The 19,525-nt window shown below is 34.0% G+C and overlaps 1 protein-coding gene across 3 annotated transcripts; it reads left to right on the forward strand.

Annotated features, from left to right (window-relative positions):
* The first annotated feature begins 241 nt into the window (after nucleotides 1-241).
* Nucleotides 242-17,844, forward strand: ZRANB2 (zinc finger RANBP2-type containing 2). Of its 3 annotated transcripts, XM_028102487.2 has the most exons (11): nucleotides 242-333; nucleotides 2,823-2,875; nucleotides 2,968-3,076; nucleotides 4,136-4,218; nucleotides 8,360-8,436; nucleotides 8,710-8,844; nucleotides 10,005-10,174; nucleotides 11,914-12,000; nucleotides 14,132-14,290; nucleotides 15,365-15,438; nucleotides 15,988-17,844. In XM_028102487.2, exons 1-10 carry the CDS (start codon nucleotides 278-280, stop codon nucleotides 15,396-15,398), a joined length of 963 nt encoding a protein of 320 aa, XP_027958288.1. In that variant the 5' UTR covers nucleotides 242-277; the 3' UTR covers nucleotides 15,399-15,438; nucleotides 15,988-17,844. The 3 variants fall into 3 exon arrangements, with proteins under 3 accessions (XP_027958288.1, XP_027958287.1, XP_087878514.1); XM_028102486.2 differs by lacking the exon at nucleotides 15,365-15,438; XM_088022388.1 differs by lacking the exon at nucleotides 15,988-17,844 and having other exon boundaries at nucleotides 15,369-15,438.
* The last annotated feature ends 1,681 nt before the right edge of the window (nucleotides 17,845-19,525 follow it).

Here is a 19,525-nt window from a genome sequence, read left to right on the forward strand (position 1 = left end):
CCTCCAGCCTGGGCTGACCCTGCGGCGCCTGTTACTTTAGCTCCAAAGAATACATTTGCACCATAACTCTCTCGGCCAGGAAACAATCGCACAGGCATCTTACTCTGGACTACAACGTTCACACTCAGTCTCGGCCGAGCGTCCTCATTATCAAGCCCTGGTGCAGTGGTGCGTCGGAGTCAGGCGTCATGGGGACAGCCCCAGAGTGCCGAAAGTCCCCAGCCCGCTTCCTCCTGCGAAGACGTAGCTGCGGGTGGTTGTGGTGGCGGCGTCCAAGATGTCGACGAAGAATTTCCGAGTCAGTGACGGTGACTGGATTTGCCCTGACAAAAAGTGAGTTCATGAAGGGTCCTGAACTGGGGAAGGGTTTATCGGTAGACGCTTTCCCAGGTTCGCTCGGCGTTTGCCGTTCTTAAGGTCTCCGGTACCTCAAGCCGGATTGAGGCGGCGAACCGCCAGCTTCCAGGCGGGAAGGAGACTCCGGTCTCTTCTCGATGAGCTCTTTTCGGGAGCCTTTGTGTTGAGTATGTCTCCACGTTTCCTCGACATTGTCTCTCCAAGGCAGCGCCTCTTTTTCGAGAGCGAGATGGCCTACCTTTTGCCCCCACACCCCACCCCCGCCTCGGCCAGGTTTCCGCGATAAGGAAATCTCCAGAGTCGAGGCCAGCTTGCGATTGGATATGCCCCACGTGACTTTTTCCTGCAGAACTTTACTCTCGTTCGCGGGAAGCTGCTTTCTCGAACTCGTCTTTTTGCTTCTCATAATTTGCCTTGGTTTTTTAGTTTTTAATTTCAGCTTTCTTCCCTACTGTTTGTATCTGCCCCCCGTCCAAACACTGCCCTTCTTTGATTCAGGAAATTTTGACTTTTTTCTCTTTATTGATCTTTAATTTCCCCACAATATCGCCTCGTTAGAGCCGAGAGGCCTGTGTTTTTGGCTGTTCAGCCCTGGAGATTACTGCAGCAGAGAAGCACGTGTTTTAGTGGCTGAGCTGTTTGACATTGTTGCTGAAGCCAGTGTGCTCTATTAAATTGCCAGATTCTTTTGAAGGGTGTTCAAATAAATGTACCTATTTGAGCATGAAAAGTAATTGTCCAAAAAACTGAATGCACAACTCACATTCAAATAAAAATGTTTTGATTTCTTCTTAAGCTAGCCACAAGTATAGAGTTCATGGTAGTAAAGAGGAGAAACTCTGAAGCAAACAAAAGTGGGTTTAATTCCAGTTCTATTGCTTACAGACCACGTAAGTAGGTTATTTAACTTTACTAAAAGACTGGCATAGAATAGCTCCCTTTTAGTGAATACATGATAGTATAGATAGTGTGTAGAGCAACAAAATATACCAAATGTGAATACTCTTAACTGATAGCTATCAGTAGTAGTTTTAGAAAAGTTAAATCACTTACTGTCCTTAAAGGACATTAAATCCGTATTTCCCCAAAATTTGACTTCTATCCACACTTTAAGTAGTTTAAATGAAATATTGTTGCGTTTATTTCATAATAAATGGATGGCTCATTTGGTAAAGATTGAGATGAACTGAAGGATCAGGTCAACCTGACAGTATTGAATAGAACAAATTCATATGCTATGAATAGCATTGCTCTAAGTGATACAGACTATTGAAAACATTAAAAAGATAAACAACTTGTGATTTTTGTGTTGTTGGTTACTTGTAGAATGATGTGCCTTTGATGGTGTCATTATGACAGCATATGCAGGTATTTGAAGTAGGTCTAAGAGAGTACATTCAACTCCCTTACAATTATGTGAATAGAGTATTATTTCTACAGTGTGTATGTTTAGGATATATTTGATATATTTTCAATGCTTATTTGGGTCACAAGGCATATTTTTTATGGGGAAAAAAATCTAAAAATTATATGGAATGCTCACTTTATACCCATTCCATAATTCACATGTTTATTTCATGCTATTATAACACCTAAAAGAAATCAACTTTTTAAAACTTAAGCTTTGCATGTCATTCAGAGCTTTTAACATGCTTTTACCAATATACAGATGCATTTTTAAGACTATCATTGTTAGTGCACATGATAATTTTCTTGTTTTTAATTAAGTTTGCTGAATATAAACAAGTCATACTGTGTTGTGTTGCACCATGTTGAATTTATTGCTTGTGGTTATTTCTTTCAACTAGGTTTCAGAGGTTTGATAAATACCCCCAGAAAACTCCATTTCCTTGTAATTATTGAACCTATTTATATTTTTAGTTAGTATAACCTATCTTCTTTACATTGTTATCTCCAGCTTGTAAAAAGATTGTTGTTTTGTCAAGATCCATGAAACCGTCTCTGATTTATCTTTGTTTTACCCCTTGGTCCATCTTTAGGATTATGTATTTTTTATACTACTTAACACATTTTTGTATATATCTTCTTATTTTCTATACTAGGATTTATTGTGAAGTTGTTTTAACTCTCAGTGCCTCTCAATAAAAAATTGTTGAAGTGGAATCCTATCTTACGTCACCTTTGCCAAGGGGATTTTGTTATAATCAATGATAGGTGCTAATAGAACACTGAAACACAGAGATCCTAAATGACTAACCAGTTAGTGAAAGATTGGAGTTTTTTATCCTGTCCTTGTGATTTTAAGTCTTACATTTTTTCCACCTACATTGCGAGAATGGGGTGGGGGTTGGTTTTTTGTTTTTGTTTGTTTGTAATTTGAGATGGCGTTAGAAGTTCTGGATATAGGTGTATAGTAAGGACACATTAAAAGTTGTGCATATAGAACTTTTAAAAAATTCTGTAGATTTAAATAATATCTCTGTATTTCTTTTCTTTATTTTCAGATGTGGAAATGTAAACTTTGCCAGAAGAACCAGCTGTAATAGATGTGGTCGGGGTAAGCATTTAAGGAAGCTCTATTACGACTATATACAGATTATTTTTTTAATTTCCCCAGATTCATAATGCATTATTTTCCTCTATTTTCAGAGAAAACAACTGAGGCTAAGATGATGAAAGCTGGGGGTACTGAAATAGGGAAGACACTTGCAGAAAAGAGCCGAGGCCTTTTTAGTGCTAATGACTGGCAGTGCAAAACGTATGTGTTTTAAATTATCCACTTTTTCTTCCATAATAATATGTCTAGCCACTACTTGTTAATATTTCCAGTTCTTACTAGTCACATTGACAAACCAAGGAAACCTTTTAAATCAAAGATACGTTGATTGTTTAGTCCGTATCTGATAGAGAAGTATAAAGAATTTTTAAATTCTCATTTTTTAATGATAGTATTAGTTTTTACTGTGATGGATTATGTATAGTAGTTAATGAGTGCTTAAGGTAAGCTTGCATTCCCAAAAAAAAGGCTATTTAAAACTACCAAAACCTACTTGTTTCTATTGAAAAATGTCAAAAATTTTCAGCCTCTATCATTAATACGAAAATACACTACAAAATTCATTTTGCCTGTTTACAAAATAGTTTTAGAATCGTAACTTTGCTATAACTATCTCTCGTTAGGTAGTTTTTCCATAATACTTTGATTTTCAAGTTCTGTATAGATTTTTCTCCAACTTCTATCTTTTCTGTTGTGCAGATGAATCACATATATGTAAAAGGACTGAATCAGAAGAGGGTTTTCATAAATTTCTGATCCTGTAGATATTAAATTTCTATTGGAGAATTTTCCAACAGATTAAATCACTGGATTTGATATGCTGTGAAATTCAGTCCTTGCACTTACTCCTCAAAAACAAATTTAACTTTATTTGGAAGGTATAACTTTACTGTTCTTTGAGGTGAATTTGGAGACTGAAAAATTAGTGAAACCTTTAATTTAAAATGAATTTTCCCTCTAAAGCATCAAAATCTCTGTAGGTATAATTTGCCTCATTTTTGAAAAAATGACAAAGGCACTCTTCAAACTGTATAGCTTTTGCTTCTCTGCTTAAATAGTTCAGTCTTTCGTCGGAATCCATATTTTCTCTTTAGAAAATGTGCGCTAGTGGTACATTTTCTTTGCAGTATTCTTAATAAACATTGCTTTATGGTAGTGATTTCATCCTAGTTTTTATTAAAATTCTAGAATGTCTAAAAATTTACTTTTTTTCTTATATTGCATTATAGACTACTAATCTGGTATTTTTCTCTTCTAAAGATGCAGTAATGTGAATTGGGCCAGAAGATCAGAGTGTAACATGTGTAATACTCCAAAGTATGCTAAGTTAGAAGAAAGAACAGGTAAAATACAATCACATTCTAACTAAATGATTTTAAAAGAAAGAAAAATTAATTAACAATTCTATCACCTTCTCTTATAAGAGCATAGTAGTTGAGGATTCTGTCTGTTCTGCCCTTAGGTTTTTATCTTGATATTTTTTCATACCCAAGAAAGGTCATCTTGTTTAATAGTATCACAGTTTACGAAGTACAGTGTTACAGAGTCCTATGCTAACAAATAGTGACATTAGGAAGGGCAGAGAGGCACCTTTTAAGATAATTGTCTTAACGATTAGGCAGGAATTCCCAAATTTGGCTGTGTCTTGGTGTCATTTGAGAAACTTTTTTAAAAACAGACTTCAAAACAGACCTATGAATGCTCTTTGGGTGTGTGTCCCAAAAATCTGTAGGTGATTAGGATGGTGTTTGGTAACCATTGGTCTAAGTAATAGGTTACCATTGGCTTTGTGTGTTCTCTGTGGTGAGATGAAAATATTTACCTAATCGAATATAGTTTTTCATTATCAACAGTTAGCTCAACCACATTATCAAATCTGATTTTATCATGTAGCGACTCATACATCATATAATCAAAGTCTTTCTTCTATATATAGTTATCATTGTCAGACTTAGACTTACTAAACTACTTCCCTGTTTTCTTTTCCTTGAGAACTTCAGATCACTTCCACTGTGTGGTTTCTGCGGTTATGAGACCCATTAGCCCTTCCAGAATCATCTGGACCTAGCCCTTCAAAACTGCAACAGAAATTCTTTTTTTATTCCCCCCATTTTTTGGTGTGTTTTTGTTTTGTTTTTTGTTTGTTTAATAATATTCTCTCATGTGAGATTATAGTCCAGTGTCCTAGATATTTTTTCTTCAATCCTCAAATCTTACCCCACTCTTCTCATTCTTAGCCTTTATATTAATTGGGTAGGTTGGGGCCTTCTAATAAGAGTCTCCCTTTTTTTTTTCCTTTCTTCACCTCTAAAGTATATGTTTTAATTTTTATTTTTTTTCTCCCCACACCTCTGGTAGTTTATTTGTGTCCTTTTTAGATTCATCGTCTTCTGCCTGGCCACAGAATGTTTGTTGAGTATCTTCAGGGTCCGGTCTCTAATTCTTTGCCCTTTATTTTCTAGGCATTTTTTTCTAAGCCCTAAGTTTAAGTAATTTTCGGCACACCATAATACTCAGATGTATGTCTTCAGTTGAGACTTCTTTGAGCCATATATTCAGCTGCCTATTCAGCATTATCATGTAAATGTCAAACTTACTATATCCAAACTGACCGCATGATTTTCTCCCAGGACCTGGCGCTCTTCTAGTGATCTCTTTCTCATGATTAGTACTACCCACCATATGCTTGTTGCATAAACCAGAAATCTAGATGTGCTTAGTAACTCCTTCATTTCTCCTCTATTCCCTCCAAAATTCTTTTCCACCACTCCCCTAGATAGGAATACCACTATATCTTGTCTTGGAGAACTAGCCCCTTAGCTGGTGTCTGTACATATTCTGCCTCCCTGCCCTGTTGGCAGCCAGAGATGTTTTGTTTTATTTTGTTTTCCAAAGTAAAAGCTTCATTTGTGACTCTTCCTTTAAAGTTCCACTATTGCAAGAGCAACTGAAGTCTTCAAAGTTTGAGGTCTTCTCACTTTTCCTTTACTCAGTATTTTCTTCTGTGATTCTGGTGTCTTGACCCTTTCCCACTTCTCTGGCTATAACTAGTTGTCACAGTTGAAGGTGTGAAATAACCTAGAGCATTGCTCTCCAGTGTCTCTACTATTTTTAATAAGGAAGTCCGAGGTTCTGGGGAACATTTCCTAAACGTGGGATAGTCTGTGCGTAAAAGAAAACTTGATGTGCTACTGAAAGATTGCTGACTTCTGCATTATCCCTTCAAATAAAATACTTCAGTAATGTTCTTGTCAAAAATTAAGTTCATTTTCCTGTAGCCTATATGAGAACACGAGATTAGCTTTGTATTTGCTATGATATTCATTTTAAAGTAAATTGACAGGGCGCCTGGGTGGCTCTGTCGGTTAAGCGGCTGCTTTCGGCTCAGGTCATGGTCCTGGGGTCCTGGTTCAAGTCCCACATCGGGCTCCCTGCTCAGGGAGTCTGCCTCTCCCTCTGCCCTCCCCAGGCTCGTGTTCTCTCTCTCATTCTCAAATAAAATCTTTTTTGAAACAAAGTAATTTTATTAACATGGCTGTGCAAAATTACTTGTGAATTACAGTTCACTTTCTAAATCCTAATTTATTTGCTATGTCATTTTTCAGCTGCAAGTTACTTAAACGTGAACAAAGAACTCTAAAAGCCCAACTATTGAATTTAAATAGGATTGTTTTAATATTTTTACACATTTTCACATATAACAGTCTAGTTTATCAGGCATTTTTCTGTACTACTGACCTGAAGGTAGTCATGATTTTGCATTATATTTGTTCACTGTCCTTTTTTTTCCCCCCATATGTGAATTAATTCCCATCTAAATCCTGTGGATTTTTTTGGTTTGTTTTTGTTTTAGTTTTTTTTCCTTTTAAGTTTTTAGAGTTTAGTTCTTTATTATTAATCATCTCTTAAAATGACTTATTTTCCATCTAGATCCTGTGAAATTTTGTTTTTCTCCTACTTTTACGTAGTTTGAAGCTTAGCTCTTTATTATTAGTCATCTTTCAAAATTTGTTGTTTATTACATTACTCATACCTTAATCCCAGGACATACTGATATAACATTAAACATATCTAGAGGTAACAAACTACATTGAATTATAACTTTTCTACAGTATTTGTAATCTAAAATTAGCATTGAATATGAGCCGTTTCCTTGAGGTTCATCATGTTTGTACTTGATTTTCTCTTTTTATATTTAATTTCTGAAAAGCTAGAGCCAAGATTTTAGTAAGGAAAAGTTGTTACTGCTATTTAATCCACTCACAGAAGCAAAAGGAAATTCATGTATAACACAATTGAAATCCATATTGTCTCTGAAATAAGGTAGGAGGAGGAAGGAAGAAAGGGATCACATGCAAGTATTTCAGGGATAAGCACCTACACATTGCAGTTTTCACTGGTACAAACTCTAATGAAGATAAGATGAATGTGATTTTTTTTTAAGAAAGTTAAATTTATTACATTATTTTGTTGGGATAGTTCTATTCCTTCTACTATTTGTGTCTCTTATAAAATGATAGGGTAATTGATCATTTTTTAAGCCCATGATTGATAATTTTAAAGACACATATCCTAAGTTCTTTAAAAATACTTTTTTGTTCATAAATATATTTAGTGTTTTGCTCGTTTATGAAATCCTTACATCTTGGAATCACTGCCTTTATGTGCTGATACTGCTCTACAGTATGTGCAGTAGTAGTTAGATAATGTTGCTCTTGCTGACATAATGTCTTATTATTTTTTCAGTGGGAGATTTATTCAAAATCTCACTCTTTCTCTAAAATTAACTCCAGTTTCTCTTAAGCTTGTGTCAAAAAACGGTCAATCCAATTATAGATGTTGTGATATCAAAGAATAGTGGTTTGCTGATCTTGACTACTTTTTAATAGACTATTTTCAGTTTAAAAGTTTAGTGCCTACTTTGAACAATATATTAAAAATAGTTGTATTAAAACCAGTTTGGGTGACCTTTATTATGTCATTGTATTTATATGATTAGGAACATTCTGAACATTGGCTACATTTTATTCCAGCAAAATTTCAACATATCAAAAGATTACGGTCTACAGCTGGTAATCAGTGAAATTTGATTCTTAGTTCTTACTGAGCCCACTCCTCTCAGAAGAATTACGATAAAGTACAGAAGAAAGTTGTTTCAGAACTTGGTTATAGCATAGATTTGAGGAGATGTTTTCCACCCATGTATTGCATGCATAGTCTAAGTCATACAGGACATTTTAAAATTGAGAAGAGCTAGAAATGTAGCAGCAGGACTTTTTCAGCCAAAGTATGTAACTTTGACACTGTTCTCTGTAGTGATACTTTTTAGTATGCTTTTTTAAAACTAGTAATTTACTAGCTAGGCAAATGTCATTTATGAGATTTTTCTTTTTTTTTTTCTGTTGCTTGGAGGTGATTTTGACATGTTTTTGTTATTTTAATGAATTGTCATAGGGTAACAGTTTATGCCTCTTCCCTTTTTAGGCTATGGTGGTGGTTTTAATGAAAGAGAAAATGTTGAATATATAGAAAGAGAAGAATCTGATGGTGAATATGATGAGGTAAGCTATACATTAGTGTGCAGGTTGAACACAAATTAGAAAACATGTAAAAAATATCTTACATGCAAAGAGATAATAAATGTATTTTTTATAAGTATACTTTGTATTCTTTAAGGCAGCTTACCATTTTTTAAGAAGTCCTAACTTAAATATATAATTGTTACAATTAACTTGAAAATATTTATTGACTTAAGTATATAAAAGTAATTTCTTAGAAAAAGTAGTAATTTTAAAACATTTTCAGCTAACAGAAATATGAAACTTTTCCTCTAGTTTGGACGTAAAAAGAAAAAATACAGAGGGAAGGCAGTTGGTCCTGCATCTATTTTAAAGGAAGTTGAAGATAAAGAATCTGAGGGAGAAGAAGAGGATGAGGATGAAGATCTTTCTAAATATAAATTAGATGAGGTAAATGATTTCCTTGTCTTATTTCCCTTTGGCCTTAATTGAGCTATGATATAACATGAATCTTTCCAATGGTCTTTGTCCAATAGTGAAGATACGTTTTATGTATTCATTTGTTCTCAAAAAGGTTTCAGGCTTCACTCTGCCAAGCACTCTTCTGGCTCTGGAGATACAATAATAATGGAGACAGAGCCATCCTTCTTTTAATGGAACTTCAATTCTCAAGGAGAAAGACATAAATGAACAAGACAGTTTAGATAGCAATGGTATTGTAAAGATAAATGTGATAACAGATCATGAGCAGAGCTACTTTGGTTTCAGTGGATGGAGAGATTACTGAGGGTGAAATTTGAGCTGAGACCTTGAATGATAGAATGATATTAGGTGCTGGCCATAAGAGCTGTGGTCAGAGCACGTTCAGGCAGAGAACAGCAAGTAAAAGTTTAAATAGGAAAGAAACAAGCAACATCAAAAAATCATGCATAAATGTTAGAGCAGAGGGGAGAATGTGGTGAGAGGGATGAACACCACCATCAGGTCAGGGGGTGTTCATTCTAAGTCCAGAGTATAAAGTTTTATGATCTGATGTATACATCCAGATTAAGGATACACTTGAGGTCTAATCATAAGAAGTCCTCAAATGCAACTAAACAAATAAATGTGGAACAATTTTTAAAGCTTGTTTCTTAATGAGATCAAACAAATCTGATCTGTTTCAGAGTGGTGACTGTCAATATATTAAGATACTAGGGAGGCAGAATGGATTACTAGAGTTAGGGAGACTACGTGAGAGGTTATACGGTAATATATGGGAGAAAAGAGCAAAGTTGTGAACTTAGACTAAAGGGGGATTCAAGGACTTTTAAGGGATAAAAATGAAAATTCTTTACAGCTTATTTGGTGATACATTGTGACAGAAAAAGAAGAAATAGGTACGACTTTTAGGTTTACTTCACTGTAAAGTCTAAGATAGTCTGTTTAGCTGAGATGAGAAATATAGTAGGCAGATTTTAGGATTGAGAATTTGCTGAGATGTCGATGATACCATACATCTGTTGATGATACTGTATATCCATATGGAGATGTCCAGTACACAGAACTGTTCATCATTCCTAGTAGATAGTATTAATATACAAATGTCTACATAATTGAATTTTTATTAGGATGAGGATGAAGATGATGCTGATCTCTCAAAATATAATCTTGATGCCAGTGAAGAAGAAGATAGTAATAAAAAGAAATCTAATAGACGAAGTCGCTCAAAGTCTCGATCTTCACATTCACGATCTTCATCACGCTCATCCTCCCCCTCAAGTTCAAGGTCTAGGTCCAGGTAAACGGGTACAGGTCAAGGGTAACACCAGTCAAAATGTCAGTATCTAACTTCTTTATTTATAAATTTTGTTTTTCTTGACTGAATAAGCTTTCCTTTTTATTTTAGAGATTTCATTCAAGTCCACATTTACAAAATAATTTTTTCTTAGCGCCATGAAGTTATTGTCTAGTATTTTCAGAAATGCAAAGTTTTAATGTGAAACTTCCTTGGTCCATTTTTAGCACCATGCCTTTTATTAAATAGACTTTAAAAAAATTCATTTAAACCATTATATACAGTGATGCTTAATTATGTAAATAGGTAGTATACATTTAGGAACTTTAAAGTGTGAAGATTTATATTTTCACTCATGTTAAAGGCTAATATAGAAATTTTCTAGACACTAATTGCTTAATGTAGTGTTTTAATAATTTACTTTGATAGAGGTATTTTGAGTAAAGGAGCAAATTCAGACATATTAGTTTGTTGGCTTAATGCTCATGGTGTTGAGATATCCAGGAAAAAGCATTTAGTTGGTGTTGTACTTGAGTATTATTTTGCTGGTAATGTAAAATTTTAATAAATATTACCTGATTGCATAGTCAACAATGAAAATTTTAGGTGAGCAAAAGCAGTACCTTATATAGACAATGTTCCCTTGAAGAATTCTATTCACAATGCAGTGAAGCCATGGGCCATGAATTTTAATGGTATTTAGGGATAAAAATATTAGCTAATTGAGTACCTAACAGATAATTTTTGTTTGAGTACTATAAAGCCTGAAAGCTTATAGGAGTGATAATACAGTAATTTTAAGATGTAAATGTAATAGTAATCTTTTTCTACAAGGTATTTTAAGGGATAAATTAATGGTATATATTAGGTTAATAAGTGAATTTTATTTCTTTTTTTTTTTTTTAAGATTTTATTTATGTGACAGAGACACAGCGAGAGAGGGAACACAGCAGGGAGAGTGGGAGAGGGAGAAGCAGGCTTCCTGCGGAGCAGGGAGCCCAGTGCAGGGCTCAATGAACTGAGCTGGGACCATGAACTGAGCTGAAGGCAGACGCTTAACAACTGAGCCACCCAGGCGCCCCATGAATTTTTTTTCCTCTGTGATTGTTAAAATTTAAGTGGGCCATATCTATCTCCCCTTGTATCATTTTTCAATAATATAATTACCTAAGACAATGACAGGATTGTTAGTGTATTTTCTCTTTAACTCTCTAACCTTTGAGTAGACAGAAAAACATAGCAATTAAACAAACATACACATGTCATACTTAAAGTGTCATACTAGCTAGAGACTAAGGAAACAGAAGGAATTTTATTAGGGAAATTGATAGAGATCTATCAGAGAAGTTAAATTATAAACAGCATCATTCAGTATTCCTGGTTGTGTAAGTCCTGGGTTGCTTTAAAAATTATTTGTGAACAGAAAGTATTCAATATTAATGTAGTGAGATAATGCTTAGTGTTTTTATTTGTACAATTTGATTTTTGGAGTAATTTAGTCAAACTTGGAAAGTGATAGTTGATTTTTTTTAATTAACTTTGGGCATAAATATTTAAACAAAATGTTTAAAACTAAACATTTTGTTTAGTTACCTTAAAATACTGTGTTTTGAAAATATATATCTCAAATAGTTGTCTTTTTATATGAAAATGAACTCTAACATATATTTTTCTTTCAGTGTTCATTTCACAAAGTTCATTTAAGTGGTCCTGGAAAAAAAAATCCTTCCATGTTGTTCCAGGTCCCGTTCAAGAAGTTCTTCCAGTTCGCAGTCAAGATCTCGTTCCAGTTCCAGAGAACGTTCGAGATCTCGTGGGTCGAAATCAAGGTGAATGAGGTAGCATCTCTCTGTAAAGCAGAGAGAAAAAATATTTAAAGGCTGCAGAAGGCGTTGCTGCTTTTTTCCTCTTATTTTGCTTCTATTTGTCAATTTTATTTTAGCATTAGAAAACTAATGCACTTGCCTCAGCTTAATTTTCTCACCATGAGATGTTTCCATTGCCAGCAGTGTGCCAAGACATTCCCATGATTGAATTAAGGTTGCTATTTTGCATAATGCAAGGTTTGTTATTTTTGTGTTAGCTAAAATGTGATGAAATAGAAAGATGGAGCCAAGTCCTATCACCAGATCTCTAGTCCATTAAAAATCATGTTTGCAATAATAGTTCAGATAAAGTTAGAGATATGCAAAGAAAAGAAAAAGTTTACTATGTTCTTAAAAGGAAGAAAATTAACCTTGCCTCAAAACAGATTTTGTTGGGCGCCTGGGTGGCTCAGTTGGTTAAGCAACTGCCTTCGGCTCAGGTCATGATCCTGGAGTTCCTGGATCGAGTCCCGCATCGGGCTCCCTGCTCTGCAGGGAGTCTGCTTCTCCCTCTGACCCTCCCCCTTCTCATGTGCTCTCTCTCTCAAATAAATAAATAAAATCTTTAAAAAAAAAAAAACAGATTTTGTTTTGTAGGGCAGTTGTTTCAGTATTTACAGAAACTGTTTTGTCATTTATATCAGATAAAGTTTCTGGAATGTTTCCATTTTTTGGTAATATTGTACAAAATATTATAGAATTATGAATATAAAATGTTATGCATAAATATATATAGAACAAGCACTCCTCTTAAATTTTACAAATTAAATCAAGAAGTATGGTTGGTTAAAAAAAAAATACGTATGGTTGGTTAGTCTAGGTAGGATGTGGTCTTAAGTAAGCATTGCTGTTAACTTCAGGTTGCATTTAGTCCAACCTGTAGAGGGAAACAGTTTGTGAAGAAGCAAATGAAACATTAGTGTTTACTTGAAGTTTTTTTCCTAAATTTGGTCAGAATACGCTGCCCTTTAAGTTGATTTATTGATCATTTATTTAAAGCATCTAACAAGAATTGAAAATGACTAAAATTCCACTTGTGTGGAAATTCACACTGAAGTTTAATGATAGTTTTTTGGTAAAAATAGAGGGCAATTGCAGTTTAACATTAAAGGAAGAAAGGATACGCAAGCTTGTATTAAGCCAATACAAAATGGAGAGCAAGTGAGTTTATTGTTGTTATTTATTATCAATGTTTTAGTACTTTTATTTAAGTGCTGCTTAGGTGAAGATCCTTAAGTCCTAGTTCCCTTTGGGAAGTACTAGAATTCAGATTTACAGAACAGCCTTCATGTTCTTCCCAAACATTTTTTTCATTGCTTATAACTTTCCAAAGAATTCTCCTTTTGGGCTTTCTGATTTTATTTTAAGCCCAAAGGTGAATTTTTTGGGAAGTTTGAGCTAAATTCCTTCAACCAAAATATGTAAATGAAGAAAAAAATTTGCATTTAAACATTTGCACATTTACTTCTACCTGAAACATGTGAATGTCAACACTTCATACTTCATGAATAGTAGTCCTTCATAAAAATAAAGATTGTTAATATAAATCAAAGTTTTAAAGTTAATTCATTTTATTTTTCTTTATTTGGTAGTTTAATAGTTCTTTCTCATTGCTGTCCCTTATCCCTGCCTTTTGTATAGCAACTTAACTAATAAGTTGCATAATTCCTCAAGGAATTGTTATGTTTATTTGCCTCAGGAAGTTGTATATAACATACAAGTTTGTTTCCCAAATGGGAATATGTTTTCTAGACATAGAGTCATGCAAATGTGTTTACCTTTTGGTTTTGTTATTTATGTATACTTTAAAATGAAAGCCTTAAGTTAAAAAAAAATTCTTCTTTATTAAGCTGGTTTTTAATTATAAGTGATGAACACTTAGAATGTTAAAAAGATTAAATTAAAGTAATTGTACTTAAGTAGAATTGTTTTCATGGTTGAACCAGAAGTCTTCTGTTGAGTATGCAGTAAGTATTCCTTCTTAAAAAATTTTCAGTTGTATATCCTGTTTATTTTTGGAGCTATCTGTTAACTAAATGGTCTGCCTCATTTCTTCTTTTAATGAAATGTTTGATTTGTTTCTCAATCAATGAAGATCCAGCTCCAGGTCCCACAGGGGCTCTTCTTCCCCACGAAAAAGATCTTATTCAAGTTCATCATCATCTCCTGAGAGGAACAGAAAGAGAAGTCGTTCTAGATCTTCTTCATCTGGTGATCGCAAAAAAAGACGAACAAGATCACGGTCACCCGAAAGGTTTGGGTTTCTGTAGAAATAAGAATGGGTGTTCTTAAGTGTGTTTAATAGATCAAACTTCCTAGTCAAGGATTAGATTTTCATTATCTCCTTGTTCCAATTTTAAATTACACTTTTCAACTTTGAATTTCAAAACCATTAATTACTTTGTTTATCCTGTGTGCTTTGATCAGGTTGCTTAGAAAAGTTGTAGATCAAACCACTCTTCCACTATCTGGTCATTTTATTGTTTAAATTTTTATTTTCATATATGATTATTATAGCCAACTCTCGGTTATTTCTGTCTTTTAAGATTGTAATTCAGAGGCTGTATGTAGAAATAATTTCGAAGTTGATTTTTAAATGTATTTATGTTATTGATTTTACATTAAATATTAGAAATCAGAATTCTGGGGCCTCTAGTAAAAAAAATTAACTATTTTAGATATTGGAAATCTTTTCTCATTTAAATATGTATAAATGCCTTTCCACAGCAAATTATTGTTTTATGCCCATCTATAAGGATATAAGGAAATTGTTCTTGTAGCTAATACATTTTTCATCTTGCAGTCCAAATCTTTTTTTTTTAAGAGAAAGACCTTTACTAGATCACTTTACTTGTATTGACATTTTTAAAATTTGGAGAGTGCAGGTGTCATCTGTCAGCCTTTTCTGCAACAGGCTAATTAATTACTCAGTTTCATTAACTTTCTCTACATTCTCAATGTCAAATTATATAGGCATTTTAATGATTTCCTTTGTAGTCTTTGCAAATTTTCCATATCCTTTCAGCTTGTGAAAATAAGAATTAAGTAGAATCTAATTATTGCTGGGTTCAGTGGTAGGATTACCTCATGATTCCTTCTTGTACAGAATGATTAATTTTGCTTCACATTTTAAAGTTTAGATATTAAGCTTACACACGACTAGTGTTGTTTTTGTGCATTTGTTCCTTTGTAAAAAAAATTACTCCGTACTTGAATGAAATCCATTCTGTTGCTTTCTTACCACTCTGCAAATTTTTATCTTAGCCACATATAATCCCCCTAGTTTGTTGTCATCTAAACTTAATGAACATGTTCTCTATTCCATAAGCCAGGTGATTGGTGAAAACACTAAACAACCCTGAGCCCAGGGCCAACCCCTCGGAACACCACTACTTTACCCAGGTTGATATATTGACTTATTCATATTAGCTGCATGAATATAACCCTATAACTAATTGTACAATCATCTTGTGTGACCTAGATTTCCAAACGTAATTATTTATGAATATATACTTTCATACACAATCAGAAGCCTTGCTGTATTTGTTTTACATATAGACTTACCACACTACAGTGTATCACAGGGATTGATTAAGTCACACTTCCATTACCAAGTTTATATGCCTTTGTTGTATATTATCTGTAATTTTACACATTTTTGCAAGGCTTTCCTTCATTACCTTAAATAATTGAGAGGTGGCTATATCTTGAAAAGAGAAGATACTTGTAAATTATAGAGAATTTTAAATTAAGGTTATGCTATTACTGGGCTCATATCCAACATCTAAACACTAGTTAGTTATTATGTGTATACATTTGTATCTTATATTTTAATTATTTTTGCCAGCATAATGAGGTTTTATTTTTTTATGTTCTCACAGTCTTATGAATGAATGCTGGATAACCAACTCTAGCTTACTAGATTATCTCCTTTCTCCTCATGTCTTACAGGCACCACAGGTCATCTTCTGGATCATCCCATTCTGGTTCCCGTTCAAGTTCAAAAAAGAAATAATGTATTAAAATTTACATCTTAAAAAAAAATCAGTACAGTGCATGAAGCATATTTTTTAAGAAGTTGGTGTCTTACTTGGTCAGAAGTGCTAAATCTGCTAGTAGAGGTGCATGCCTTTCATTGCTTTTCAGAACAATACAGCTGTGTTTATTTGTGAAATTAGAAGTAAATAGTATTTTAAGCCATAATGTCCCAAAATATATGCTCTATCATTCATTATTTACAACCATTTGCTTCACTTAAAACCATTTCAGCTATGACAAAGTACTTTGTTTCCTAATTTGAACTCTTGTTTTTTTTTCATTTCCGAATATGAACTGTCTATTGACTGAAGACAGGATAACCTAGGCTTGCCTGAACTTTGGGCATGGAGGCAAGACTGTGGTAAAGTAGTCGGAAACAATCTGTTTATGTTATTCTGGGAAAAGGAGTCCACCTGTTTATGTTAATCTGTGTCAAAGTGATTCTTAATCAGAAAAGGTAAAACTAGTTGAAAAAGCCAACTGGAAACTTTTATTTTGAAATTCCCTATGCTGAGGGTGCCTTAGAATCTTTGTCTCTCTCTCTTACTCAGTTTTGCTTTCTGTACCACCACGTTTAATGAAGAAAAATCTTGTGAATTGCAGAAGGAAAGAGGTGTTACTCATTTCTCCTTGCCTGACACATGATTTTGAGCAAAAATGTAAAACCAGTTCCTTTACTGGTATTACTGATGAGAAAAACATCTATTTCGAGATGTTTATCTTAATATTTTTAAGAAGCTTTATGTGATATCCTTTAAAAACCCAGTTATCACATATGGTAGTGCAGACAAAGTTAAATCATAGTTAATGAGGAACAAAGAAAGCTTCAGAAGTATATTTCTCTGGTTGAAAGACCAACAGAGATGTGAATTTAAGTGAACATTTATTTGCCTTGAGATGTTCAAACACTGCATAAAATTTTCTTTTGAGTAACAAATGAATGCTTATTTCTGCATGACGCGCAGAAAATACTTATTGTTCCTATTCACTTGAAATTACTTATGGCTTAAAATACTTTCAGAGTTTGTTTTATTTCTCAAAATTAAAATCTGGTCACCTGAGCTCCATTATGTCCTCTGGCTTAAAAACAGAAAGGTTTCTCTTAGCAGTATCTTCAGTGACAATGCAAGGTAAGTATATTAAGGGAAATCGACAGTGTGCTGGGGACTTTTTGTCATGGGGGTCAGTACCCACTTTTTGGGTTTTTTTTCCTTAATTTTAAGTTATTGTCTACTGCAATTAAAAATTTAAAAGTTTTAAGGTGTTCAGTAGACCAAACAAAATTATTTGTTTATTTTTAAATGAGTGATTTTTCTCTTCAACTTAACCTAAAGATGAAAGCAAAATACCTTATGTAGAAGTATTTTGATAATATTTTTACAAAGAACTTCCCCTTGTTTTTTTATGTCTTAATTTTCTTTGCTACGTTTACTGTAGGTTGCACAAGAACCTTTACTCTCTTGTAATTGTGCCTCAGACTTCTTGAAAGTCCACCTTCTAAATTGCCCAGATGGTCTTCTAGAGTCTACATGTTACCATTGGTTTATTCTTGTGCTTTCTGTATTTGAAACTTTGGCTGTACTAAGCAAATGCAAGGTTATAAATTTAGCTAATAGTTTACAGACAATTCAGATGATTATGATTTCATTTGGTTTAAGCTGTACTAGTTCATTTCATGAGGAAATGATGCTGTAGACAAATGTAAATAAAGCTGTGAGTCAAGCATCAAGTGGCATTTGTGAGAAATAAATTAGAATTTTTAAGCTCCAAGTTAATGTTCATTTTTAAACTACCGTCCTGTTACTTTTGATTGTGCATTTTAAATTCTTCATATTCCTTTACCTTTGTATAACATCACCCTATGTTTATATAGGAGTGCTTGGTTTAAAACATACCAGAGTCATGATCAACTATATAACCTTGGATACTCAAAATTTTTGTGACTTTCTTTTTAATGGAGAATACCCAAATTTCGTTGAATGTTTCCTACTACAACATCACACACTTTCTTTCATGTGGTAAAATAGCACTGCATAGTGTGCTGCTTGAATTAACTTTTAAAATACTGTGACTGTTTAACACTGAACAGCTGTCCCTTTTAACTGCTAAATTTTCTTAAGTTCTCATTTAGAATCCTTTTATCTGAACAGTATTTGAATGGTATCTAATAATGTTTGAGTTCAGGGCAAATTCTAAACGCAAGACCATCTTTAGGCACAATTATAAAAGTAAAACAAGTCTTTGCTTCCCCTCTTATCTTTTGTATTCTGGCATCCACAGCCAGTGTGTAGGTATTGGTATGAAGGCAGGGAATTTCTCCACTCTGTCCTCTGTTTTTGATATAGTTGTGAGATAACTTTGTACCTTTCCTGAACTGGAAAATAGATTGAGCAGTTTTAATTAAAAGTTTAAGGTATGTAATAAATCACAGGCAGATAGATTCTCCCTGTCAGCTTTACATACTGTTCTACAAAAAGCAAAGTTACAGCTTAAGGAAATTTAAAACTTGTCCAAGGGAGCCACAAGATGGCTAAATGGGGATTTACCCCCAAGTCTGATGGGAAATTTCTGTATCACCTCTAATAACCGGATAATTTGTCTCAGAAGATAAATGTTAAGTCAGAATGGTCAGGTGTTTCTTAGTGGTTTGGTAAGAGGGTATTAATTGCAGTCATTTATAGGTAGGTAGGTGGATAGACAGACACACTAATATGGAATAACTTTAGATTTACAGAAGAGTTGCAAAATTTGCACAGTTCTAATATACCCTCCCCACCCTGTTTTCACCATCATTAACACATTACCATGTACTTTTGACGAAACTAAGAAACCAACATTGATGTATTACTATTCATTACAATCCAGATTTCATGTGAATTTCTCCATTTTTCCTTTACTCTGTTCCAGGATCCAGTCTAGGATACCACAGTGCAGTTAGTTGTCATATCTCTGCGGTTCTCCTCTGGTCTGACAGTTTTTCATTAGTTCGTTGACAACCTTAAGGAGTACTGACGGGGTATCTTGGAAAATACCTCCCATTCTGAATTAGTGGGTTTTTCTGATGATTAGACTGGGAGAAGGGGAAATTGGAAAGAATATTAGAGGAAAAGTACCTTTTTCATCATATATCTGGGGTACATAATATCTGGATTTGCCCAAATTCATCATTGTAGTTAGTATTTGCCCCTTAACCTACTCCATCTTTTGGAAGCAAGTTACTAAGTATAGTCCGCCTTCAGAGTGAAGATCGGGGAATTAAACTCCTGTTGGGGAAGGCGATCTACTCACTTGGAATTCTGTAAAAAAAAGCTCTCCCGTTGTATCTGTATGGACTCATGCATATCTCCTTTATACCAGTGCTATGTTATTTTATTGCTCAAAAATTGTTCCAGCTTTGGCCTTGGGGAAGTTCTTTGAGATTTGGCTCCTGTGGTTTTTTTGACATACCTCC

This window comes from Eumetopias jubatus, unplaced genomic scaffold (assembly GCF_037043125.1).
Source record: "Eumetopias jubatus isolate StellerSeaLion01/CBP00866 unplaced genomic scaffold, mEumJub1_p1.0 scaffold_4, whole genome shotgun sequence".
Lineage (NCBI taxonomy): Eukaryota > Metazoa > Chordata > Mammalia > Carnivora > Otariidae > Eumetopias > Eumetopias jubatus.